We start from the raw sequence: 25000 nt of genomic DNA, 5'->3' as shown, positions 1-25000 counted from the left end.
GTTTTACATAGACTTCCAGATGCATCAACAAAATGTATACATGTGTAAAGAAATAGAATGCATACAATAATGACTTTTCATAACTGAAAATGTTTAGGGCACCGAAATACCTCTTATTATTGTTGCCTTGCAATTAGACTGCACAAATGAGATCTATATGCTTTGATGATCAATGTATGTATATTTTCTAAAATGTCTCTTATGAATGCAATACAGTTGTAACTGACGGTAAATGTTGAAAGTCGTCACCCTTGTTACTAACTCAGGGAACTGAGGTTGTGGTCAGACTAATTACTGTTACTGCATAGTTATCTGCACACCTCACAACACCTGAGCCCTGACCAAGTCTGGGGACTGACACTGGATTAAGAATTGTTCAAACAGTGAGATTTTTCTAACGGAAAATAAAATACCTGTCATTCACCTTTCACCATGTGTGTAAAGAGGTTGTTGTACATTTTGTACTGCTAATTCCAATATTTTAAAAAAGAGTTTTTTTTTTACAGAATTCAGAGCAAATGCATAATTAGGAACACAGAACTAGTACCCACATTTAAATGACATCACATCTGGCAGAAATCACCAATCAATCAAACAGACATAAGGACAACAATATTGCTACCAGTAACATTATTAAAAATATCTACAATGAAAGCACCATAACCCAAAGACAGCAATAAATAGGAAAAATAGTGGAGTGCTAGAGTTCATTCTGTTTTTGTGAAAACTTTCACATTTGAAAAATACATTGACTTTGGGTATCAGAAACTGACCATTGGTCTTGGTATTAAAACAGCTGCTCTTTCTCAAATATGATAATGAAATCATTGTTGGTATTAGAAATCAAAAGTATTTGATGCTTGGTTTCACATTAAAAATTGAAAGTTGCATAGAGTTTCTAAGGCACTTAAGTTGCTAAAAGTTTGAGATGACACAGTATATAGGGATAATACTTCTGCTTGTACACATCATGTACACATGGGAATATAAATCAGTGCACTATTTCCGGGGATCAGAGGTCATATTCCGCTGCACATTGTTGGAGGTACCACTCATACAATTTGCCCTGTACCAGATGGGACATAGACACACATTACTCAGCAACACTGTTTAACTACTGAATGCAACACACTGTAACTGACCTTCTTGGTTTTGACAATATCCTGGATGTATTCGTTGTACTCGGTCAAAGACCTCTTCTCCTTTTTAGAGAGAGTTTTATTCCTTTGTCTTTGGAAAAAACAAAGAATTCAGTTGCAGCAGAAGTGATTTTCTTTTACCTATAGTTTATCTTTCACAACTGCATACCTTGCAAAATGCTTTGCTATGAAAAGCAGGAGGTAGCAAGAAGCCATGAATAAAATCACAAAAACAACTTGTCCATCTTCTGGTATCCACTCCCATAAGTACAGTACTATTCCCTATGTAAATATAATGAAAAGAATGCATCTATGAAAAAAATTACAAAATATAATAATAAAAAGAGACTTACAGTTAAATTAAAAATGTTTTTTGCAAGGCCTTCCCCAGTAAGTTCTTCTAACTGCTCTTTGGAGAACGTGTTCACAATGAAGCTAAGGATGAAGAGCAGAGGGAGGAAGATGCTCAAAGCCCCATACAATAATGAGTACAAGCGCACACTTTTGTTGTAAGACACATCAGACCTGGAAACACACATTAAATAAAATTTTATTAGAACTGAACCTGCAGTGCTATAGTATAGTATACAATATAGTATGATAAATACAAAGACCATACCTGTCCTTCTCCAGTCTGCTGCCGATGGAGGCAGAGATCAGGTCACAGTCTTTCTCTAATTGGTCCAGCGTCTTCTGTACCGCCTGGTTAATCACCTTTTCAATCGTTTGACAAACTCCATCTATCTGGTTCACGCAGCGACTGGGCTGCAATAAACAATAATTTGATTATAATATTATATATATATATATATATATATATATATATATATATATATATATAATGTGTGTGTGTACATATATATATATATATATATATATATACACATATACATACATACATATATATACACACATACATACATACATATATATATATACACACATACATACATACACACATATATATATATATATATATATATATATATATATATATATATATATATATATATGTACACACACATTTTTTCTGCTTATCCAGGGCTGGGTCGCGGGGGCACCAGTCTATTTTTTTTTTTAACAAAAGAAGCCAACGATTGTTAATAATCAAAAAACTCAAAGGACTCTATGTTTCTCCATATCTGTTATTGCTGTTCATCATCCAGCCCATCGTTTTTTTGTTTTGTTTTGTTCCACCTGCTTTTTCAATATGCTCACTGTTAAAAAAATGGTCTAAACTCACAAAGATAACACACATAGCTACTAAAATCATAGAACTCCCCACACCCCACCTTGCAGATCTTAACAACATGGCCATTGGATGCATTGCATTCTCCATAGAACAGGACCCCACTCACCCTCTACAGGAACATCTCACCCCTCTGCCCTCAGGATGGAGGTATAGGGCACTCAGGTGCAGGAGGGCCCGCTTTGACAGAAGCCTGATGCCCTCAGCCATCACATTGTGTTGTGCTGTGTTTTTGCTGTATGTGCTAAACAAGCTCTTTGTGCGTGTAAATGAATTTCCTCTTTGGGATAATAAAAGTCTAACGTCTAAAAGTCTATATAAATACACACATATAAACACTTGGGAAAACAAGGACCCTTAAATCTGAAAATCTGAATGACATGAGCTCTGTTAATTACATACAGAGTACCTTCTGTGGGTTGGGGATGTATATTGTTGGCATCTCAAAACCGCATTTATTGAGACCTGGACGACGACAAAGCTCTTGTACAATCTGCATCATAACCCTCTGCCAAAACAGACAATTTGTGCACATTAAGCAGTAAACTAGGTAAATATGAATGTGTCAATGTTTCATTTCAAGCCATTTTGATGTATTAAAGAATTACAAGAAACATACCTGTCTGTCGGTTTCTTTTCCAGCCTCGTCTGCCTTGCTGAGGTAGAACAAAAGCTTATCTCCACAAGTTTCACTCAACCGCTCAACAATGTTAAGAGTCCGCTTACATAGAGCCTGACCCATTGGGTCAAAGAATACGAATATCAAGTCAGATTGTTGTCCTGCACAAAAAGCAACATGTCCAATAAGACCATATCTTCAGTACTGAACCTAAAATTTAACAGAAAACATACCCAACCAGGTGATGGCACTGTTTACATCAAAAGGGTAAATCATGTCTCCATCCACCAAACCTGGAGTGTCAATAAACGTTACCAAACTAAACTTCTTCTGTTTTGAGGTAGAAATCTCAGCAGACAGGTAGTCGAGGACACCTAGAACAAACAGGTATCCATGAATGAGCACGTATTTTTTATGTTAGGCCTGTTTAATTTTATAAACAAAAAAATATACAAAGTCTTTGGACAACAATTGATTAAATTAAATCTAGCTAATAGAGAGCACTTTTTAAATCAATTGTCTTTAAATGGACACAAAAGTGACATTTCAACAGAAGCCACACCTTTGACAACTAACTAACTAACTAACTAAATAACTAATTAAATAGCCCTATAACCCAGTTGTCATGGTTACACACAACAGCTCTTCAACTGGCAGCTTTAGCATGAGCTGTTGGACATAAAGCTAGCCAGTGAAGAACGACTGTGAGGCAACGCAAAGAGAGCACATTTTATGTCAAGTAACAAAAAAATATTTTTACATAAATGAACAACCCCATCAAAGGAGTCTCTGCACAATGCATGCACAGACTCAAAGTCTGGCACTTAAATGGATTCATAGGAAAGGCAAGTGTCAACAACAACACAAATCACATTCTTGTACTGCAGAGAGCCCTCAATGCTAAGCATTCCTTTGCATTTGTGTTCAGCAAACAAAGGAACCTCATTCCAATAAATATATGTAACAAGATCCACAACAGTTATAATACAAGACATTAAAGGTACAATTTATAGGGTAGGACCACTAATGAGCAAAACTCTTGAAACTAGAGCTAAAAACTGATGGGTACTAGGTTCCTCATGTGACTGTAACTGAGAAGAAAACACGAGCCGGTGCTCAGGAAAAGGGCAAAGCACCAGTCATGCTGCAGCACTAAAATGGCCACAAGCAAAACTACACAACAGGTAGTTGAAAATAATAAGAACAATATTTCCCTTAAGCAACGGCAATAACACATTCCAGAGCAAAAAAATGATCTTCTTTCAAAGTATGTAAAGGGATTTTGATGAGTCATCCTCTGTTCTGAAAAGAATAAACATATGTCTGATGCATCAGATTTCCAGAAGCACTGTTTGAGTTGTAAATCCAGTTTGTATTCCCGAGCTGATCCAGAGTGGAGCTGTGGAAGCTCTGAAAACTGTGACATTTTTCAGCAGCTCCTTCTGAATCCACTGCACTGCTGTCGATGGGGCGTGTGACTCACAGCATACAGTGAGCTCCAGTTTGCACCCAGTGAACCCTCTCACACACACAATCAGTGCATGGACATACAGAGGCCCCCACCCCTCCTCTATGCCCTCCCTCTCAGACACACCCATGCTTTAGCATAAGCACAACCACAGCAACATGTGCCTCTGACACACACAGAGATACAGTTCATTGTATAAAAACAATAGACTGCTAAATGCTGCTCTTTCATGGAGGGACAGGTACATCTGTAGATAAACTTCTTTGAGACAAGAAGGAAAAGTGTTTGGTTAATAACAACTATAGCTATGACTCAGAGATAAAGATTAGTCATCCAGGTGGAAAACCTTCAACGCACAATGTGAAAAATCACATCCAATATGTCCAGCACAATTTCTAGGAACATGGCAACTGAGAGTGTGTTCACACAAGCTCACACATCATATAAAAAAACTGGTATTAAACTGGGACCTAAACCGGAGCTACCTGTACTAGAACAGGACCAAACCAAATCTACATTAGGACTAACCTAGGCTCAGATCAAAACCAAGTGTGAATGCTCCCTTAAATTAATTGCAATGTGATCTTAAATGTTTCCATGTAAAACCGACACCTGAGTATAACACTCAAGTATTCCAATGTAGAGATTAGAAGAACTTAATGATATACAAAACTAATCAGCGTATTAAATTAATTGTGTCCGTATAAAGAAATACTTGCCTTTGAACTCGAGGAGTGGTCGAAAGTGAGGGTATAGGTGTAATGTTGCATTTCCCTGCGCAAAGTAAAAAAGGACCACATGAGACCAAAATAGACTGAAACCTTTACAACCTTTCTTTTTTCTGCTTAAGCTCCTAGAGTGCAGCTAAAATGGGAGGCTCTGACAAGCATGTAAAGCACAATACACGTGTGAGGCATTATTCTAGGTCACCTCACAAAACAGATCTACATCTCAGTGGGTCTTACGTGCTTTGAGACCATATTATATAAATACATATTACAGAATACACTAAATTATATAAACTCCCCTGAGATATGTAGATACTGTATATGGGTAAAGCTCCCTAATCCTTGCCCACAACTCTAATTGTATTTTGATCATCTCAGACTGTAAACATTATTATACATTATTCCGAAGTTAATTAAAGTGTTTATGTTATAATTTCAAACGATGTCCTGAGTGTCATCTTATTACAACTTTCCTATCAGATCCTAAAACTTATAAACAAGACAAAAAGTAAAAGAATATTAGGATAGTATTTGATACAATCTTATTATAAACTAATCATACATCAAATTGAATTCTTGGATTAGACTTACAGTCAGTGATTCTCTTTTGCGGCCACTTGTAATGAACGTAAACCCTTGTGTTTCAATGGCAACACCTGTTTTTTGTATGTGTTCCTCCACATACCTGAAACCACAGTGCTTAGGTGTCAAACTACACTCAAATAGAGATGCCATTATTGCTAATTATATGTAAGAAAATAAAGTCTGTTACCAGTTTATGAAGGAACTCTTCCCAGCTGAGTGATTGCCCATTATCATCACAATGATTTTCTTTCTGGGAGGAAGAAGGCGCACTCCCAGGCTGTTGGCAATTTTCACCAACCCTTACAAAAAGAGACACAGTCAATAGGCAGCATGGGCTTGTTTATTGATGATAATGTTTATTTTAAACCCTTTTTCTGTTTAGAACTCTTAAGAGAACCTAGGTATACAATGAAAATCATACCCATAATAATGCAATTACAACAACTGACAATTGACACAAGACAATTAAATAGTCTATGTTTATGGTAGTAACAGTATCTAGTGATATTGGACCAGTGTTAGCCGCAAAGATGTACAAGTAATAGTTGCCTATAACAGGCATGGCAGATAGATTGTATATAGAGTATGCAGTCTATGATAGCTGACCTTTTACATTACAGTTGCGATGTGCAGCACCAAGGGCGCTGCCCTCCCTCAGGGCTGCAGAGCTGTACTGTCATCTATGTGACAGTGACATTGACAGACAGCTGATATTAGGGCACACTTAAACCGCCAGAACACCAACACCCTGAATATCACTGCAACTTTTTAAATAACAAAACTTCTGGGTGGTGGTATTTTATCGCGAAACCTATTCACTTAAGCGCGCCGCGCATATTGTTTTTGTCAGTGCAATTAGTCCGGGCTGGATTATTTACCGTGTTCGCTGTCCACATACAAACTGTGGCATTCTTTTAGTATTCTCTCACTCGGTGTCGTGATCGCAGACTCCAGAGGGTTTGCCACTGAGCGGGGCTTTCTGCCCGACATTATGGAGAAGACGGGTGGCGGTGGTTACCTGACCCTCCGCAGTTTCTTTCAACTCATAGTAGGGGAACAGTTTCAGTGTTGCACACATGAGCTGCTGCACAAACAAAGCGCCACCTAATGGTGACTCTCTGACAAGACATCCATACGTACAGTATATGAGGTGAGGTGGTTAGGACGCTTTGTGGAAGCTTCAGTTTTGCATTAGTGTAAATAAATGCATGCATACAGTAACCATGATACTAATATTACCTTCAAATAGGCTCTAAAACATAGCTTACTTATTCATGGAAGCTATATAATGCAAATCAACTGTCTATGCACCTGTCTGAAAAATATGGACAATATCCGAAATGGTCTATACTTGCCTGGGCCACGGGGTCTACACTACACCCCTGCCCTGCTACTGTAGCAGCGTTTCAACGACTTTAATGGATTTAACAGCGCTAAACCGCTCAAGCATCTGATCATGTGTTCAGAACAAAATGTTCCTTTGAAGAGTTAAAGGCTACCTTTATGACGTTTTCTTAGTGTCTTGTGTAGCCTATTCTTTTTTCATTTCAAACATTGTATTTATTCAGGCTATTTATTTCATTTTTGTGAAAAATGTAAATAAGATGGAGTGGCAGGCATCCTACGTTAGTATTGTAGGCTATTTATTATATTCTTAACGTTAGAAATTTATGTGGATCCAACTTTAACTTAGGACGAATATAAAACATAGAAACTATTACACGAGAACATCATTCAACACCCAAAACAAAAGTACTTTTGTAGTCTGAACATAAAGTGTTGTCTGAATCACTCGAAACTTGCAGCATGTGGGCCAGCTCTCTTGCCCCAAGTTGTGCCTGAAGTACTCTTGAGGAGTTGGGAGTCTCTCCCTCTCTTGCTGGGATCATATGCTGCACCTTACAAAGGCTTGCCATTATGAGTCCAGTGCTTCGTGTGGGCAGAGCAAGCTTTAGGCCTTTATCTTGCTCAATCATCATCCAGTAGCTCCCAAAATGAACTCAAATGAGGAAACAGAAGAGACAAAGAAAGAGGTAAGTTCTGTGATCTTTGTATTAGACTTTGTACCTATATTAGAGATGTGTTTTGGTTTTTTTTGTTTTTTTTTTCAAAAATGTTGTGCTTAATATGTGTGTGTGTGCGTGTGTGTGTGTGTGTGTGTGTGTGTGTGTGTGTGTGTGTGTGTGTGTGTGTGTGTGTGTGTGTGTGTGTGTGTGTGTGTGTGTGTGTGCGCGTGTGCGCGTGTGCGTGCGTGTGTGTGTGGGTAGTACTGGACAGTCTATTATGTTTAATAAGCTTTTGAACACATTACCCATTGTAGATAGAACCTACATCCTGAAGATTCAGGATAAAATAGCTAAAAGAACAAACAAATGTACTTAAAGGTTAATAAAAAAGATTTAATCACGTATTTACACTTTTTAGTGGCAACAAAATAATATTTGAAGAGCACATGTTACACGTGGTAAGAGGTGTCTGTGAATCATTAATCAGAGAGATAGGCTAAATGAGTTTAGCGTTGTAGAGTACTTCTATAATTTGCGCACATCAGTCAGTCCTTCAGGGAAAATCAAATCATTTTAGTGAATGTGAAAATGTTTTATTTATTTTACAAATACGAGTAGTTACATGAAGTGAACCTTTACAAGAGAGAAAATGTCATTAAGTGCATATATAAATGTGAGGCTTAATTGTCTACATGTCAAAGTAAAGGACACATCAATAATGATGATATGAGTGATAATAATGATAACAATAATAAATTGGAAAAATATTGTTCTGTTTCAGTTCAATAAATCGGCTATAATTGGTTAATTGTAGTAGTCCATTTTACCCATATTAACCTAACTATAGGCTAAATTAATATCAAATAGGGTGACCGCGGTAGCCATGCGTAATTCCAAATTGTTGCCTTTCAAATTTAAACTTATCGTAGGCTAGTGACAGAGAAATAAAGGAAAGTAGCCTATTGGCAACATTTTATAGCCAGGCTACTTCAGGGAGCATTTTGTTTGAAGATTTCGGGTTGTGACCAACTGGATAAAGGGGTTACTTTGGATGATTATTTGCCTGACCAGCCAGTCCCTTCTACAGCCTGTGGTTCTGGCTGGCCAGGTATGATGATTAGTAGTAATAGTATTATCATAGATTTAAAAGAAGTGATCCAATGACAGTGTTAGCTTTTAAACAGTTGTAGTTTGCAAGTTAATTGTTAGGGGGCAGCGGAGATCGTCACATGGAGCAGTCTATGAGGATATTGGGTGAGCGGTGGGCTGTGAGCAGAGCAAATTAATATTTTGCTAAATATTTGTGTCAGAATGTCATGTTGATAGACTTGTTGGAACGACTTTTCATTTAAAAAACAGAGCTCTTGATTTCCTTCTTAAACGGAGAGCTGCGTCTAATTGGTTTGGTCACAGTTCAAACACCGTGGAAGCACGTAGGAGTCCCCTTACGCGCTGTTACGGTATGACAAGGCGGTATTCACCAGAGGATAAAATCGTTGCGCATTCACAAATTAGTGTCTATTGGAAAGTCTTCTTTTCACTCAAAGAACTCAGTGCGCCTTGTTGTTTGCGCGAAACAGACAAACAAAATGCGAAAGGAAAGGGCGGATGAATATCTGCCTTTGCTGGTTAAAGATGTTGCTTCGCGTAGAAGGGTATGTCGTGTCAGAGAGGACTCCCTTTAATCTTTTTGATAAAGAATTGTTTTGGACAGTGAACTCATTCTTTTTAACTTTGTTAACAGTTTCCCAACAGATCATTGCTGCTGGCTGCTGGTGCTGCTTGTATTGGTGGGACCTTTCAGTATGGATACAACATTTCTGTCATCAATGCTCCAACTTTGGTAATTATTCTTATGTTAAAATTATTATTATTATTATTATTATTATTATTATTATTATTATTATTATTATTAATAATAATAATAATAATAATAATAATAATAATAATAATAATAAATTAATTAATTATTAGTATTATGTAAAAAATTTGCCAAATGCGTATGTTTCTTGCCCCCTTGTCTTAGTATGTGCACAGGTTTATAAATCAAACTTGGATAGAACGGTACAACAGGAGCATTTCAGAAGACTTCCTCACACTGCTGTGGTCTGCCATTGTGTCCATCTTCACCCTTGGTGGACTTGTGGGAGCATCTCTTGGTGGGACTCTGTCTGTAAAGCTGGGCAGGTATGGCTTTAGAATACACATGTTCAGTGTATTGTTGTAAACTTGTCATAAATATTACTGAGACCTACTTCATGTTGTGTTAAAGGAAAGGGGCACTACTGACCAACAATGCATTCTCACTGACAGCTGCTTTATTGATGGGTATTAGTCAGTCGACAGGTTTATTTGAATTACTTATCATTGGACGATTTTTTAGTGGTATAAATGCAGGTATGGAGTCTTTCTGTTGTTTTATTGTAAGAATTAATTGTTAGTAATGAGATCTTCTTATGGTATAAAGGCATTGCCATCTGTGTTCAACCTCTGTATTTGGGAGAAATAGCTCCTACTGCACTTCGTGGAGCGATGGGAATGGGAACCTCAATTTTTATAACTGGAGGGATTCTCACTGGACAAGTCATGGGTCTAAGGTAATTTTACTCGTGCGCTCATGAGTACATACAGTACCTTTTGCCTTACATTATTAGCAAAAACATGCCAAATGATATTGCGGTGCTTTCACAGGGAGGTTCTGGGCAGAGAGGAGCACTGGCCTATCCTGCTCTCCACCACTTGTATACCAGCCATAGTTCAACTAATCATCCTGCCCTTCTTCCCTGAAAGCCCCCGCTACCTTCTTATTGACAAAGGAGACACTGAGGGGTGTAAGAATGGTAATTGCACATGACTATAGCTCACCACAGACAACAGTCCTGGGTTCTATCATGTGATGACATTTTAGTAATGCTGAGATGCTCAGAAGACCCCAAGAACAGGTCAGATGAGAGAGATGTGAGGATAATGATCAGTCATGTGATTTCTCCCACAGCTCTGAAGCAGCTCCATGGGGCTGAAGTCTATGAGACTGAGAGGGAGGACATAGAGAAGGAGAAGCTCAATTCAGTGGGAGTTCGACCAAAGAAACCCTGGGAACTGTTCTCTGACCGCAGTGTGCGCTGGCAGCTGCTCACCATCATTCTGCTCAATGCTGCTCAGCAGCTTAACGGCATCAATGCTGTACGTCCCTCCTCCTTGGTTTTAATGCCATCAGTGCCCAATAATTTGGTAAATATGTTGTATATTTTATATGTCTCTTACAGATATACTTTTATGCAGACTATGTATTCAGACAGTCCGGTATCCCTGAAGATAAAATACGATATGTGACAGTTGGGACCGGGGCTTGTGAATGTCTCACTGCTCTGACTTGCGTAAGTTTACTAATACATTTATAAGAAACAAGAAAACCTTGTACTTGATTGTAGATCAGGTCTTAAACAATATGTCATGTGGCGTTCTGAGTTAAGGGTTCACGTCTTGTGACCTTTTGTGTGTCTCACAGGGAATGCTTATCGAATGCCTGGGTAGAAAAGTGCTCATCATGGGAGGATACAGCCTGATGAGCATCTGCTGCATTTTGTTCACACTCACGCTCACTTTTCAGGTAGTTAACCAATTATCTGTCTTTATTCTTTGTTAACTGACATGTAACAACGCATCTTTCTTTCCAGGATGCTAGTCCTGTGGTCCCATACTTGAGTATGGCTTGTGTGTTTGCATTTATTCTCAGTTTTGGTCTTGGTCCGGGTAACTAATTCAATCACAGCCTGACTTTGAAAACAGTGTGTTCTGTTATACAACATTAACCCTCAGATTTCTTTCTCATGGAGGTGGTGTGACGAACATCCTGACAGCTGAATTATTCACACAAGCCTCACGTCCGGCAGCTTACATGGTCGCGGGGACTATGAACTGGTGCAGCTTCTTTTTTATTGGCATGTTTTTCCCCTTCATTGTGGTGAGTATGGACCTTGCTGTTAACTTCTGATATTACATGATGAGTTAATACTCTTTGTTCTTGTTGACAGCTCGGACTGCAGCAGTATTGCTTTCTTGTCTTTCTCGTGGTCTGTACTACAGTGACCACGTACATTTTCCTTATACTTCCCGAAACCAAGAACAAAACATTTCTTGAAATCCAAAACGAGTTTGAATCATCAAAGAATAAAAAGTCCAACTGTATTGATGGAGCAGGGACAACACTTTTAACAACATCTATTTAACAGACATGGGATATTGTTTTGTTTGAGAAATTTCTTGTCAGAATCTACAGAACAAACTTTGTAATGTGACTGTAAACAGCTGCATAACTTCATACCTACACTGTAATGCTACTGGTGCTTCATTTCTAAAGACAGAATTTTCTATTCGAGAAGAAAGAGATATTGACTCTGTACTTTTACATTTTAATACATGTATATATTACTGTATACATTCATTATTATTTGGTTTGTTTATTAAAATTACTTGTGTTTACTTGACAAGAAAATCTAAAAAAGACAAATGCCAGTGAATGTTTTGATACTGATACTTAAAAGGACTGTTTAATAAAGTCCACAACTTCACCAATCAAAGTTTTGTATGCAGTTGAAATATTTCTTCATTCGCTCAGCATGTGATCTGAAAAACAAAGGCCTCATTCAGATTCAGAGGTAAACTAATGCTTAGTTAGGGAGATAGTAAATATTGAATGTCTGGAAAGAGCTAAATTGTGGATTTAAAAAATAATTATAATAGAGCTCAGGCAGAAAGAAAAAAATAACTGTTAACTAAATCAAATGTTTCTTTAAAAACTAGAAAAGCACTCAAGAGAGCGCAGACCTCCGCCAAGGACTACCCCCATTTTTTATATAAATTGCGATAAAATCAGTCTTCTGGATCAGATCCGGATCAGCCTTTGGAATATGAAAGAGGATCCCATTGTCCATCCCTGAGTCGAATTTCATGGGGTTTGGTCAATAATTAACCAAGATATTGAGAAACAAAATCTTTGGCCCCATTTACCACAATGTTAACAAAAATTTCAAAGTGATCCAGAATCCAGGATTTCTTCCGGATCACCCCCAAAATGAAATCAGTTCTTCCTTTTCACATATCCAACAAATCCTGAAAATTTCATCAAAATCGGTCCATAACTTTTTGAGTTATGTTGCTAACAGACAAACAAAGAAACAAACAAACAAACAAACAAACAAACAGACAAACGCCGGTAAAAACATAACCTCATCGTCGGAGGTAACAAAACCAGTGTAAATACAAGACTCATAAGCAAATTAAAAATGTGGAATGGAAAATGAAACTGACAAACGTTATGGGGTTAACAATGCATAAAAGTCTTTAACTCTACCAATCAAAGTTAAATAAAAAAAGAAAAAGCACTTCCCGTCCAGTAGATGGCGGTAGAACACGCAGTGAAGTTGGACCGTAGACTAAAAGCAACATGGCGGCCTAGGCAAACCACGCGTGTTTGTTGACATCTGTTCAATACTCAGTTTGAACATCTAAGTGATCGATTACCAATCAGGGAAGTTATGTCGCGACTCATTGTCAAAAATCTTCCCAATGGGGTAAGTACATACTCATCCAAATTAAAACGGAAGCTGTTTTGGGCAGGGTAGGCTAAATTCTCCTGTACATCTCCAGATGAAAGAAGAGAGATTCCGTACGATGTTTGCTGCTTTTGGCACGCTCACAGACTGTACTCTGAAGTTTACAAAAGACGGGAAGTTCCGAAAGTTCGGCTTTGTGGGTTTCAAATCCGAGGAAGACGCGAACAAAGCGTTAAAACACTTCCACAAAAGCTTCGTGGACACGTCTAGAGTAACGGTATGAATGCGACACATGCACGCAGATACGGTTTCCCCAATTAGCGTAAATGAGCTCAGCAGTCATTTAATACAAGTATTACATATTGTAGGTGGAAATGTGTAAGTCGTTTGGAGATCCCACAAAACCAAAGGCGTGGAGCAAGCACACCCACGACTCTAGCTCCAACAAAACGACAGTGACCACAAAAAATGATGTAAAGGTGAACAAAAAGGTGAGGATAAGATGGACAGAACCATTTAAAATGTTGTGTTGCATCTATTTTGATCACTGTTTTCATTTTAGGAAAAGAAAAAAAACAAAACTGTAAATACACTTGAAAATGTAAGTAATTTGTAGCATAAGACTAATCCCAGAATCCCAGTTTCTTTGCTGCACTGTATCATCCCATTGTTATTTTCTGTTGTCATTATTGTAATTCTAATGTTCACCTCACAAATTTTGCTTACTGTTGTCATTTTTTGCTATTGGCTCACATAAGAAGATCCCTTATGTCCAGTATATCCAGTTTAAACATATCTGGTGTTTATTAGATGAATGAGGATCAGGGTTTCAAGGAGTTTCTGTCAGTGCATCAAAACCGGAGTCAAGCACCAACTTGGGCAAATGATACTGCACAACAACAAACAGAGACTAGCACAAAGTCAGAGTCAAAAAACAAGAAGAAACCTGATATGGATGATTATCTCAACTTTGACTCAGATGAAACCGAGGATGAGTATGAAGAGGAGGAAGTGCAGTTAAGTGAGGATAAAGGTATGCTTGGTAAAGATGAGGAAAGAACAAATGTAAAATTTAAACAGGCTTGATAATGTCCAAATTTTATCTTCCAGGTGGCGATAAAGAAGCTCTTAAATCTGGTTTGTCAGACATGGAGTATCTGCGTTCAAAAGTGTCAAACATAAAAGACATAATGGAGGAGAAGGAAAATGATGATGATCAAGACAAAAACACTTTTGGTATCAATGACAGTGCATATGAAAGTAGTGACAGAGAAAATGTGTCAGAGGCCAAAACTGATGTTCATGCAAAGACTCAGAAACAAGGCAAGAGCAAGAAGGCTTCCAAGAGTGAAGTAAGAGACATTGTTATTAAGTTCACATCACAGCTTCTGTCAATACATTGCATTCACCTTCTAGGATTTGATGAGTAGGGGCAATATAACTATGAAAGTTTCACTGGTTTTGGAAATAATATCTAAACTGATCATCCACAAATGATGAATGTTAGTATTATATGTTAGGGATTGGCTGGCTTTAAGTCATTTCAGATGACAACAATCACATCTTTAGGGTTTAATATTGGCACCACTGTATAATTCATAAAAATTAGCCATGTATCAATGGGTTTCAGATTTATGAGAAATTGGAATTATTAACCATTGTCATAGCAAATAACATTTTAAAACAAAATATTATATATTTTGAATGGGTCCTCCAAAATATTGCATGTAACAGGAATCTGAAACCCATGAATAGAAAGTATCATTACTGTGTCCATGTGTTTTCTGTAGATGGAGCCTGCCACAGAGTTCACCGTGAAACTTAGAGGAGTCCCTTTTAATGTCAAAGAGGTTAGAGCATGTACTCTGTTATTGCATTTTTTTAACAATGCTCTGTACCTTTAATTGAATACATTTTTTGGTATTGTTTTAATAGCAACAAATTTGCGAGTTTATGACTCCACTGAAGCCAGTAGCCATTAGAATTGGAAAGAATGAAAGTGGCAACAGAACAGGTAACTACGTTAATTACATATAATGGGTTATCTTATTTGAATACACAGGTATTTTGCTTCAGTAGCCTACTTCATATAAAAATGGTGATGTTTATAATGTTTTTAGGTTATGTGTACATTGATTTACACTCTGAAGAAGAGGTGCAAAAAGCTTTAAAAAGGAACAAGGATTATATAGGTAATATACGCTTTTATCTATAACCTAATTCAGATGGTCAAATATATTGTTTTATAAAGATGTTCTAAATTGTTAACATTTTGTATTAATCAATTTAAGGTGGAAGATATATTGAAGTCTTCAGTGTGGACGCCTCTGGTAATAAGCGGAAAACACAACATAAAGAAATTGACAGAAACTTTTCCAGGAAGCTCAAGGAGGATGAAGAGGAGGAAGATGTGTCCGAATCAGGGCGTCTTTTTGTCAGAAATCTTTCTTACACCTGCACAGAAGAAGAGATCAAAGAGCTTTTCACCAAATTTGGTCAGTTTGTAACCACATTTATACACACACACAAATAAAAAAATTAAGTTTAAATGTACAAGTTATGTTTTTGCAGGCCCGTTGTCTGAAGTGCTGTTTCCCATTGACACACTGACCAAGAGGCCAAAGGGATTTGCTTTTGTAACCTACATGATCCCAGAAAATGCTGTCACCGCTATGGCTCAGTTAGATGGGCATATATTTCAGGTATTAAACTGAATTAATTTTTTGTGGTTTGTCTACTCTTTTGATTAAGTTGCACATGATTTGCTAAATTGGCATCCAATAGGGTAGAATGCTTCATGTGTTACCTTCAACAATTAAAAAAGAAAAGGCAGAGTCAGATGGAGGCCCTGGTTCTTCAGCTTATAAAAAGCAAAAAGATGCTAAAAACAAGGCTTTGAGTGCCAGGTATGCATTATTATCATGAATCTGATTTAATATTTTTTCCCTCTGTAATTTGTACTGAATTTTATATATATATATAATATATATGTTTCTTTCTTTAGTTCTCATAACTGGAACACCTTGTTTCTGGGAACAAGTGCTGTGGCTGATGCAATTGCAGAAAAGTACAATACTACAAAAAGCCAAGTTTTTGATCATGTGAGTTTTTTTATTTTGTTATTTATTTATTCATTTTGTTGTACTTCTAATCTTTATGTTTTATCCTTTGCTTTGTTTTCTATAGGAAACAAAAGGAAGTGTTGCAGTGAGAATGGCTTTGGGGGAAACCCAAATTGTGCAGGAAACTCGACAGTTTTTACTGGATAATAATGTCTGTCTTGACTCCTTTAGTCAGGTAAATGGTTTTCAGTTAATGTAGAATTACACAGATGTTGATTATTTTTTAAATGTTAATATGCCACCACCCACAGGCTGCTGCTCCAAGAAGTACATCTGTGATTCTTGTAAAAAATCTTCCTGCTGGTGTGAATGTGTCTGAGTTGGAGGAGCTTTTCTCTCTTTATGGCTCTTTGAGCAGAGTGCTGCTGCCACCATCGGGACTAACCGCTATCATTGAGTTTTTAGAACCCACTGAAGCAAAACGAGCCTTTACTAAACTTGCCTATAGTAAGGTAGATGGCCTAAGTATGTTAAAAATGTGTTCTGCATTCAACTCAGCTAAACTATTATCTAAACTCTAGTTTCATCACGTTCCTCTTTATTTGGAATGGGCACCAGTAGGAGTGTTTCTGGCCAAACCAGAACCTGGTAAAATAATACCAAGCACAAAATGGGCTACATATGTGTAATCTTATAACTGAAGAAAAAAAAATATAATTTTAGAAAAAGAAAAAGAGGAAGAGAAAAAAATGACCATGGAAGAAGAGGAGGAGGATGAAGAAGAAAGTGTTTCTGGTTCCACACTTTTTATTAAGAATCTTAATTTTAATACTACAGAGGAGACACTACAAGAGGTTGTACTAAATATTAACTCAAAAAAAGAGAAGAAGTAATTGTAAGTGTAACGTTTTTTCATCGGTTATTTGTTGCAGAGATTTTCTAAGTGTGGAAAGATTATTTCCTGTACAATTTCAAAGAAGAAGGACAAAACCGGTAACATTAAAAATATAGTTTTATATTTAGTAGGGATGGTACAAGATCTCGTTCCACAAGATCATTTCTTACAATTCTAATGAGCAATACTAGAATGGAAACAAAATTATGAAATCAAATAAATACAAAATTGTGAGGCCAAAACTGGAAACTGAATCGTGAAATTTATATATTAGGAATTATTTTAAAATTAAAATCTCATCTTGTCTCTGTTCTCGTGGACTCAATCTTGTATCCCATCTCGTCTTGTGGAAATTGTGTCTCATCCCATCCCTAATATTTCATGAATAATTTGAAATACTAAAATAGTAGTACATATATTAGTACATAATAATTTATGTACTAAAAGTTTTCTTTTTATTTATTTTGCTCCCAAAGGAAAGCTGTTGTCAATGGGTTATGGATTTGTACAATATCAAACAGCTGACGCAGCACAAAAGGCCATAAGGCAGCTCCAGGTAAGCAGGATTTTCAACTACCTTTTAAATTTTCATTATCACTGCAGTCTAATAATGCGTTTCATACATGTATTGTGTGTGTTTTTTTTAGCACTGCAATATTGATGATCACCAGTTGGAATTAAAGATTTCAGAGAGAGCTACTAGGTAAATACTGATGATAACTGATGTGGATTGTTGAATCATAAACTCTTCACATATACATTTTAGGTTAGATGAAGTGACTCACAAGAAAAAACAAAAGGAGAAAAAGCAAACTGGATCCAAAATACTGGTGCGCAATGTGCCCTTTCAAGCCTCTGTGAAGGAAATCCGTGAACTTTTCTGGTACATTGCATTAATGTTTACACTGTTCTACATACTGTATGTAAATACATTTCAACTATTAATTTACTTTTGATCTTTGTAGTACATTTGGAGAATTGAAGACCGTACGCCTTCCCAGAAAAGCCACTGGTGCAGGAAATCATCGAGGATTTGGTTTTGTTGACTTCATTACAAAACAGGATGCGAAGGTGTGTGAGATATGATGAAAGGATATCTAAGATTTAGCATAATCCTGTTGTATCTTGCCCATAGAAAGCGTTTGCTGCACTGTGTCATAGCACACATCTTTACGGGAGGCGTCTTGTACTTGAGTGGGCTGATGCTGAAGATACAGTGGAGACACTGAGACGAAAAACTGCAGAGCATTTTCATGGTATGGATTTGAAGTATTTTAGAATTTCGTGTTAACTTAGCTGGATACACATAATAAATATGCTTTTTCTCACCAGTGCCATCAAAAAAGCAACGGAAATCTGAAGTACTGGAAGGAATTTTGGAAACCATGGAAACGGATAATGTGACAGAAGATAATTTATAAAAGTCATCATTTCAAGAGACTTATTTATACAAATGATCCAAGAGATGAACGTAATATTAAATTGACTTATCTGTATTGTTAATGTGTTTTTATTTTGGAAGACTTATGTAACTCACGCTGTAATGTTTATAAAACGTTGAATGATATATAGCCATTCTGTTTTGTGTTGCGCATATTAGAATTCACGCATATTAGAAGTGTTTTATTCTGAAGGGTTCTCGTCTAGTCATATGAAGTGGGTAGCGGTCATGTGATTTGCCCCATTCAAGATGGCTTTCAGTAGAGTTCAATATTGTTTTGGAGCTTTTGCTATTCGTGATTTGGCAGTATTTTTATTGTTTTGTGTGTCGGTTCGAGCTGAAATTCAAAGTGTAATCCTTAATAAAGAAAGTGAACAACTAGTAGTCGTGGATGGATTTCGTGAAGACTTTGTCGCCTGGGCAAATTTCACCGACCTCATCAAAACTACAGGGTGAGAATTTGACAAAACATTCTAGCCAAGTTTACCCAAATGTTAAAAATAAAATATACATGCTTATGGAAACCACGTGGGTTATGTGTACTCTTTTCACCGCTGTAGTGATGTTGGATGGGGACAATTTACCTGTAGTACAATGCTACACATCTAATGGAAAAGACATGTCCCGGAGATTTTATTAAAGTCAGTGGATCACGGGTTGAACCCTTTGGGAGACAATGCTGACCTTCTAATACTGGAGATAGTGATACAAACCCCAAATACAAAACTATTGAAAAACATTCAAAAGAGAAAAAAAATCAACCGTTGATTGGGGTTTCTCATTTTTACCAATAACTTATTAACCTCAAAAACTCCACACCTACTGAAACTCATTAACCTACTATTGGCCATATCAGTATAGTCTGACTTGATGATGTACTCAGATTGCTTATATTTTGAGTTGTATATAAATGATAAATTAAACAGTACCAGCACTGGCATGTTGTGAGCAGTAACTGAAAGCTGAATTTACTGAAAATATTTTGTTTCAGATGGTCTTTCTTGGAGGTCACCACCAACAGTCAGTACAATGACAGCATCCAGGCGTATGCAGCTGGTGCAGTGGAGGCAACTGTCACTTCTTCGGTCAGCACTTGAAATGTGGTAATTTATCTGCTCACTTTAGTCTGTACTAAGATATGTCTCTTCACATTTATTTTTAGCTCATATACAAACATTGGATGAACACCCTAATGGGCTACTGTGGGCCTTTTAAGGCACAATCAGACTACTGTGACCGTCTGAAATATTACATCAATACAAACCTGCTGTGGGTCCAAGATCAAATAGAGAAGCAACCAAATTCTACCTATTGGTATCAGGTACACATTTCTAAAAGGGAAAGCATATGCTATAAACATAAATCATTATGACATTTTTGTTTTCTGTTTATTTGAAGGTACGTCTTGCACTGTTGCAGCTTAAGGGTTTGGAAGACAGTTACAATGATGAACTATCTTTTCCTTTGGGACCAATATCATTTAATCCCCTTGGATTTATGTAAGTAATTGTTTCTTGCTTTTTTATCATGAATTCATACATTTCAGTAATTGTTGACAATAACTATTCAGGCTCTTCCAAATGGGTGGAGACCTTGAGGATTTGGAGGCTGCTTTGAACAAGTCCAGTAAAACTCGGCCTCTTGGATCTGGCTCCTGTTCTGCTTTGATTAAGCTGCTTCCAAACAACAAAGATCTGCTTGTATCACATGACACCTGGAACACTTACCAGTCCATGCTACGCATTATTAAGAAATACATATTTCCCTTCAGAACTTCTCCTTTAGGTTGTTTCTGTTTTTTGTCTTTCCCCCTTTAATTAATTACTTTTAATTAAAATATTAATTATTGTTTCATACTTTTCTAGATGATGAACGAATTCCAGGAGGAACACAAATGTTCTCATCATATCCTGGATCAATATTTTCTGGAGATGACTTTTACATACTAAGTAGTGGCTTGGTGAGTACTTAATTCTTGGCATAGTTCATGTTAATGAAATACTAGTGAATATTAGTGAAATATTTTATCTACAGGTCACACTGGAAACGACCATTGGCAACAGTAATCCTGCTCTATGGGATTTTGTTCAACCCACTGGAACAGTGATGGAATGGCTTAGGAATACTGTAGCAAATCGGATAGCTTCTACTGGCAAGGAGTGGGCTGAAATGTTCAGCCAATACAACAGTGGAACGTAAGATTGTTTTTGCTGTGATGCCTAGTTATGATGGCAAATTCTACAGACTAAGAAGTCACATGTAGCTCATAAGTCAAAGGTCTGTAAAGATTGCATGTCTATCTTGCTCTAGATACAACAATCAGTGGATGATTATAGATTATAAACACTTCACCCCTGGTAAAACTAATCAAGATGAGAAACTCTTTGTTGTGCTAGAGCAGATTCCGTAAGTTTTTGCAAATTACATTGTGGATAAAGTGCAAAAAAATTAAATAAATGTATAAAGCATAAATACATAGTAATTAAAATCACTTTTGTTGCAGAGGAATGGTGGTGTATGAGGATAAAACTCAGGAACTGATGAAGAAAGGTTACTGGGCCAGTTATAATATTCCGTGAGTGCTTTTAATTAATTTAGATGTAACTTTTTAAAATTTTGTCTCTTTTACCGGTCAACATACAATTCTATTTTACACTTTCATTGTATTGTTTCTTCATGCATCTACCTCTAGGTATTACTCCAAGATATTTAATGCAAGTGGCTGCAATGAGCTTGTTGACAAGTTTGGTCCATGGTTTTCTCAGGACAAAAATCCTCGGGCTCAAATCTTTCGTAGAAATCAAACTGCAGTGACAGACATTGAATCAATGGTCCGCCTCATGAGGTAAATCTTTGAAGGTTATGTTATAGTTAAGTGTTAGTCAAATCACAAATGATGTTTGTTTTATCATCCCCTTTAAAAGATATAACAACTTCAAAGAAGACCCACTATCAAAATGTGAAGCCTGTGATCCCCCAGCAAATGCAGAGAATGCAATCTCAGCGCGCTCAGACTTAAATCCTGAAAATGGCACATATCCTTTTGGCGCTTTAAGGCAGAGACAGCATGGAGGAACAGACATGAAGGTGTCACATTTGTCTTTGTTTTAGCTATTGTTGTTTGCACTTGGCACTAACCTTTTGATTTTGTTTAATACAGCTGACCTCATATCAAATGTACCGTGACTATGGCATGCTGGCCATAAGTGGGCCCACATGGGACCAGGTTCCCCCTTTCCAGTGGAGCACCTCTCCATATAAAGACTTATTGCACATGGGCCATCCAGATAAATGGACATTCAGTCCAATAAAAGTGACCTGGAAATCTTAATGTTGCACTGATAAGAAAGGGGCCATGTGAGCAGAGCAATGCAATGAAACCCAAGGAAAACGATTGTGTTCCCATAATATGAACGTGACTGTTTTACACAAAAGGAGACCCTGTTCGATGCTGCTTTTTTTTTTTTTTCCATTTATACCACCAAGTTATTTGAGTGATTTTTTGTGTTGAAACATGTCAAATATTATAAAACAATGCACTGTATGTTTTAGACTTTCTAAATAAAGAAGTGATTTTAACGTTATAATACAATACATTACATTACATTACATGCAAACAATGGAAAAAAATTGATAAAAGTCATGGCGCTTCAAGGAGCGGGCATCATATTTACTACAGTGGGCGTGTCCTTGTTGTGTTCACTTGTTTCCTCAAATTCCTTCATTCCTTCAGGGGTCAATCACGCCCATGAAGAGAGACGACAGTTCCTTCCTTTCTTTCCTCCCTACTGGACATGATTGGCAGCTGAGAAACAAAGTATTCTGAGGCATGGTAAAGACAACTGAACTTAACACGGACCACGGAACAACATGAATCCTGCTTGGATTGGACAGTCGCTTGATCACGTGATCAGCTGAGTCTACTCACCACTGTCGACGCTAAATATTCAGTATTTCGACGTTTGTGAGTTTTGAAAGAAGTTCAGTGCTGGTGTTTTTACGAAACGTACGTTTACATTTGCTTACACCAAAAAAACTTCAACTTCGACGGCTAAAGTTTTTCTTTTTATCCTGTAAAAACTTTGGTATAATTCACCGGGAAAATACACGTAAGCCTTTGGAAGTTAACTCTGTCGGTCTATTTTGAGATTACTTGACGTCTGGTCGTACAGAAACATTAACAAAAGCCGCTCTTTTTTATAATACAAGTTGGTTAGTTAGTTTGTTTTCCGCCATTTTATAACATACTTAATGTTTCAGTCTGCATTATACGTTTCATGTAACGCGTTTAAATCGTTTTCCAATCCAATTGTGACCTCTTATAATGGTACTGTGGCAACCCATAACCAACTTGAAAGATTATGTTACAAAAAAACCACCTGGAGTCACTTTTTTTCTTTGCCTTATAAGTCTGGCTATCTCGTTCATCTTTCTCAGTGTTTACAGCTATAATCACATCCTCCCTAATCCAGATGTTGTAAAGGTAGGTATGTTTAAAAAAAAAAAAAAAAAAGTTAAAAAAGCTAGTCAATTATACCTGCATTATTTTCAAAGTTGTCTTTCTTTTTATAGGACTGGAACCACCTGCTTTTCTCCATAGCTCAGTATCACTTATGTGAGAAAAACGGCACACATTTTGCACAGCCAATTGGAACTTATAATAAAGAATCAAAACTTCACAAAGAAGACTTGATCTATTCTACATCAGTGGCAGTTTCTGTGCCAATACATGCTCGAGTCCCTCTTATTTTATCTTCTAAAGGGAGCTATAAGAGCATCTCCCTGTACACGAGTTTCACAGCTGGCCAGTTAAAACTTGAAGGTAGTACTGGAAATTATTATTTTTTTATACATTTGAAGGTTATGTTTATATTGATTGCATTGAATTTATTTCTGCAGGAAATGAAACTTTTAGTGCAACTATAGACTTCACAGCAAATGAGAGTTACGCATGCCTTACCATAAGAGAGCCATCTTCTCTGCTTTCTGTAAGCCCGTAAGTGTCTTAACCATTTAGGTCTACCTCTTTACACCTCCCCTCCTCCTTTTTGTCAACATTATGTATTATTTTTAATAAAGACAACCACCAACATGCCTCCAGAATGTGATTAACACACAAGTTATCTATACTGAACCAAAGAAATTGATGGCAACATCACAAAAGTGCTACAGTTTTCAAGCCATATATGACCCAACACTCGAAGTTATGTTGACAAAGGTAAATGCATTTATTATGTAATTTTACTAATCTATACAGACAAAACTTTGGACAGTTTTGTTGTTCCAGCAATTCCAACACCTTTTTTTTCTTTTTCTTCTTTTTTCCTCCTTAAATTTAGGAAGATCAACTTGTAGCTATACGACACCTTTTGGAAGTAGCTCTTGTTTTACTTGGAGTTTGTTTAATACTATGTCTATCTGTAAGCCTCACACATTCCCAGAATCTGCATCCCCGCTGGAAGGAGCAGGATTTTCATCATGTAATGGTACCAATCATTGTCATGTGAGCTTGTACGTTGTGGTTTGGTTTATTATTTACTATTATACTCTTCTTGTTTGTCTTGCAGGAACCTCTGGTCAAAAACTGAATGTTCTCTCTCCTTTGTTATTTCTCACAAAATCATTAGCATTACAAGAAATACTATAAATGTGATATTTACTTTGAGTTGAATTCTTTAATGGAATTAAATAAAAATGTATAAAGATCTCGTGGCTAAATTGCCATATTTTATCATTTGGTCAGGGCCAGACTGGAAAGTAAAATTGAGAATGGTTAAAATATAGGCCACATGAGGATTTTTTATATTATCAATGTTATATCCAATATATTATCAATGTAATATCCAATACATTATCAAAGGAACGATTTAGCAGCACCACCATAGGTATGCGTTGGATTTGTGGCGGTATTTGCTCCAATCGCGGTTGGCGTCTTTGGGGTTTTTCTTTCTATTGGTTGTTTGTGGAACCCGAGGGCGGGATTTAGCGCTAGAAGGAAGCCACTATCCGTCGTCGGAGTGTGTTTTTTTTCAGGGCCTGGATAAACTGGCTCATGTTTGGAAAAGGAGAGCCGATGTGTTTTTCTACTTGGACTAGTTCCGTACGAGTGTGAGGTTGCAGCACAATCGCCATCCGATGAGAAGGGTCTGCAAAAGAAATTAGTTTTCTTATTTGGAAAAGGTTAGCTAACATTACTGTTATGTTGCGCTAGCTAACCAACCATATTCAACAGTGAGCATTTTACGACTTAGGC

The 25000-nt window shown here is 37.0% G+C and overlaps 5 protein-coding genes across 7 annotated transcripts; 4 read left to right on the top strand and 1 right to left on the bottom strand.

Annotated features, from left to right (window-relative positions):
- Positions 1-6: 6 nt before the first annotated feature.
- On the bottom strand, positions 7-6840 carry si:dkey-98f17.5 (uncharacterized protein LOC569123 homolog). Of its 2 annotated transcripts, none has more exons than XM_020920969.2 (12): positions 6667-6840; positions 5976-6087; positions 5795-5888; positions 5195-5249; positions 3241-3381; positions 3008-3168; positions 2798-2896; positions 1759-1904; positions 1493-1664; positions 1309-1421; positions 1143-1230; positions 7-1066 (listed from the first exon to the last, which is right to left on the bottom strand). In XM_020920969.2, exons 1-12 carry the CDS (start codon positions 6776-6778, stop codon positions 1013-1015), a joined length of 1347 nt encoding a protein of 448 aa, XP_020776628.1. In that variant the 5' UTR covers positions 6779-6840; the 3' UTR covers positions 7-1012. The 2 variants fall into 2 exon arrangements, with proteins under 2 accessions (XP_020776628.1, XP_055021400.1); XM_055165425.1 differs by having other exon boundaries at positions 6395-6810.
- A 2197-nt stretch (positions 6841-9037) lies between these two features.
- slc2a11b (solute carrier family 2 member 11b) lies at positions 9038-12335 on the top strand. The gene is made up of 12 exons (XM_055165422.1): positions 9038-9449; positions 9539-9637; positions 9821-9981; positions 10067-10191; positions 10262-10391; positions 10486-10634; positions 10790-10977; positions 11061-11171; positions 11303-11404; positions 11472-11547; positions 11631-11758; positions 11829-12335. Exons 1-12 carry the CDS (start codon positions 9384-9386, stop codon positions 12021-12023), a joined length of 1530 nt encoding a protein of 509 aa, XP_055021397.1. The 5' UTR covers positions 9038-9383; the 3' UTR covers positions 12024-12335.
- Positions 12336-13209: 874 nt separating this feature from the next.
- rbm19 (RNA binding motif protein 19) lies at positions 13210-18873 on the top strand. The gene is made up of 24 exons (XM_055165423.1): positions 13210-13367; positions 13444-13626; positions 13718-13840; positions 13912-13950; positions 14160-14382; positions 14460-14701; positions 15140-15199; positions 15285-15363; positions 15470-15541; positions 15641-15844; positions 15921-16051; positions 16134-16255; positions 16354-16450; positions 16536-16646; positions 16723-16923; positions 16993-17059; positions 17135-17265; positions 17344-17404; positions 17783-17862; positions 17954-18009; positions 18073-18189; positions 18272-18377; positions 18442-18562; positions 18639-18873. The coding sequence occupies exons 1-24, from the start codon at positions 13332-13334 to the stop codon at positions 18725-18727; spliced, it is 2751 nt and encodes a 916-aa protein (XP_055021398.1). The 5' UTR covers positions 13210-13331; the 3' UTR covers positions 18728-18873.
- plbd2 (phospholipase B domain containing 2) lies at positions 18773-22326 on the top strand. Its single transcript, XM_020920940.2, has 12 exons — positions 18773-19199; positions 19739-19832; positions 19910-20068; positions 20146-20246; positions 20318-20532; positions 20613-20707; positions 20782-20942; positions 21058-21153; positions 21251-21322; positions 21440-21592; positions 21672-21834; positions 21908-22326. Exons 1-12 carry the CDS (start codon positions 18997-18999, stop codon positions 22076-22078), a joined length of 1683 nt encoding a protein of 560 aa, XP_020776599.1. The 5' UTR covers positions 18773-18996; the 3' UTR covers positions 22079-22326.
- Positions 22327-22454: 128 nt separating this feature from the next.
- LOC110156745 (transmembrane protein 248-like) lies at positions 22455-24453 on the top strand. 2 transcript variants are annotated; one of them, XM_020920962.2, is made up of 6 exons: positions 22455-23230; positions 23320-23569; positions 23647-23743; positions 23827-23965; positions 24087-24227; positions 24315-24453. In XM_020920962.2, exons 1-6 carry the CDS (start codon positions 23072-23074, stop codon positions 24333-24335), a joined length of 807 nt encoding a protein of 268 aa, XP_020776621.1. In that variant the 5' UTR covers positions 22455-23071; the 3' UTR covers positions 24336-24453. The 2 variants fall into 2 exon arrangements, with proteins under 2 accessions (XP_020776621.1, XP_020776620.1); XM_020920961.2 differs by having other exon boundaries at positions 24087-24233.
- The last annotated feature ends 547 nt before the right edge of the window (positions 24454-25000 follow it).

This window comes from Boleophthalmus pectinirostris, unplaced genomic scaffold (genome assembly GCF_026225935.1).
Source record: "Boleophthalmus pectinirostris isolate CB_2022bp ecotype Guang Dong unplaced genomic scaffold, ASM2622593v1 HiC_scaffold_759, whole genome shotgun sequence".
Lineage (NCBI taxonomy): Eukaryota > Metazoa > Chordata > Actinopteri > Gobiiformes > Gobiidae > Boleophthalmus > Boleophthalmus pectinirostris.
The sequence above is the reverse complement of the archived record's forward strand: the minus strand, read 5'-3'. Positions and strand labels throughout refer to the sequence as shown.

Excerpts from the sequence above, each read along its gene's own strand:
- si:dkey-98f17.5 (XM_020920969.2), bottom strand. The coding sequence starts at position 6,778 with ATGTCGGGCAGAAAGCCCCGCTCAGTGGCAAACCCTCTGGAGTCTGCG. Across the intron at positions 1,422-1,492 it reads AAAACATTTTTAATTTAACT|GGAATAGTACTGTACTTATG; the intron begins GTAAGTCTCTTT and ends ATATTTACATAG. Across the intron at positions 1,231-1,308 it reads ATAGCAAAGCATTTTGCAAG|ACAAAGGAATAAAACTCTCT; the intron begins GTATGCAGTTGT and ends TTTTTTCCAAAG.
- plbd2 (XM_020920940.2), top strand. The coding sequence starts at position 18,997 with ATGGCTTTCAGTAGAGTTCAATATTGTTTTGGAGCTTTTGCTATTCGT. Across the intron at positions 20,069-20,145 it reads ATTCTACCTATTGGTATCAG|GTACGTCTTGCACTGTTGCA; the intron begins GTACACATTTCT and ends GTTTATTTGAAG. Across the intron at positions 20,533-20,612 it reads CTTCAGAACTTCTCCTTTAG|ATGATGAACGAATTCCAGGA; the intron begins GTTGTTTCTGTT and ends ATACTTTTCTAG.
- slc2a11b (XM_055165422.1), top strand. The coding sequence starts at position 9,384 with ATGCGAAAGGAAAGGGCGGATGAATATCTGCCTTTGCTGGTTAAAGAT. Across the intron at positions 10,978-11,060 it reads AGCTTAACGGCATCAATGCT|ATATACTTTTATGCAGACTA; the intron begins GTACGTCCCTCC and ends TGTCTCTTACAG. Across the intron at positions 11,405-11,471 it reads CACTCACGCTCACTTTTCAG|GATGCTAGTCCTGTGGTCCC; the intron begins GTAGTTAACCAA and ends CTTTCTTTCCAG.
- LOC110156745 (XM_020920961.2), top strand. The coding sequence starts at position 23,072 with ATGGTACTGTGGCAACCCATAACCAACTTGAAAGATTATGTTACAAAA. Across the intron at positions 23,570-23,646 it reads TGGCCAGTTAAAACTTGAAG|GAAATGAAACTTTTAGTGCA; the intron begins GTAGTACTGGAA and ends TTATTTCTGCAG. Across the intron at positions 23,744-23,826 it reads TCTCTGCTTTCTGTAAGCCC|ACAACCACCAACATGCCTCC; the intron begins GTAAGTGTCTTA and ends TTTTTAATAAAG.
- rbm19 (XM_055165423.1), top strand. The coding sequence starts at position 13,332 with ATGTCGCGACTCATTGTCAAAAATCTTCCCAATGGG. Across the intron at positions 13,627-13,717 it reads TGGACACGTCTAGAGTAACG|GTGGAAATGTGTAAGTCGTT; the intron begins GTATGAATGCGA and ends TACATATTGTAG. Across the intron at positions 13,951-14,159 it reads CTGTAAATACACTTGAAAAT|ATGAATGAGGATCAGGGTTT; the intron begins GTAAGTAATTTG and ends GGTGTTTATTAG.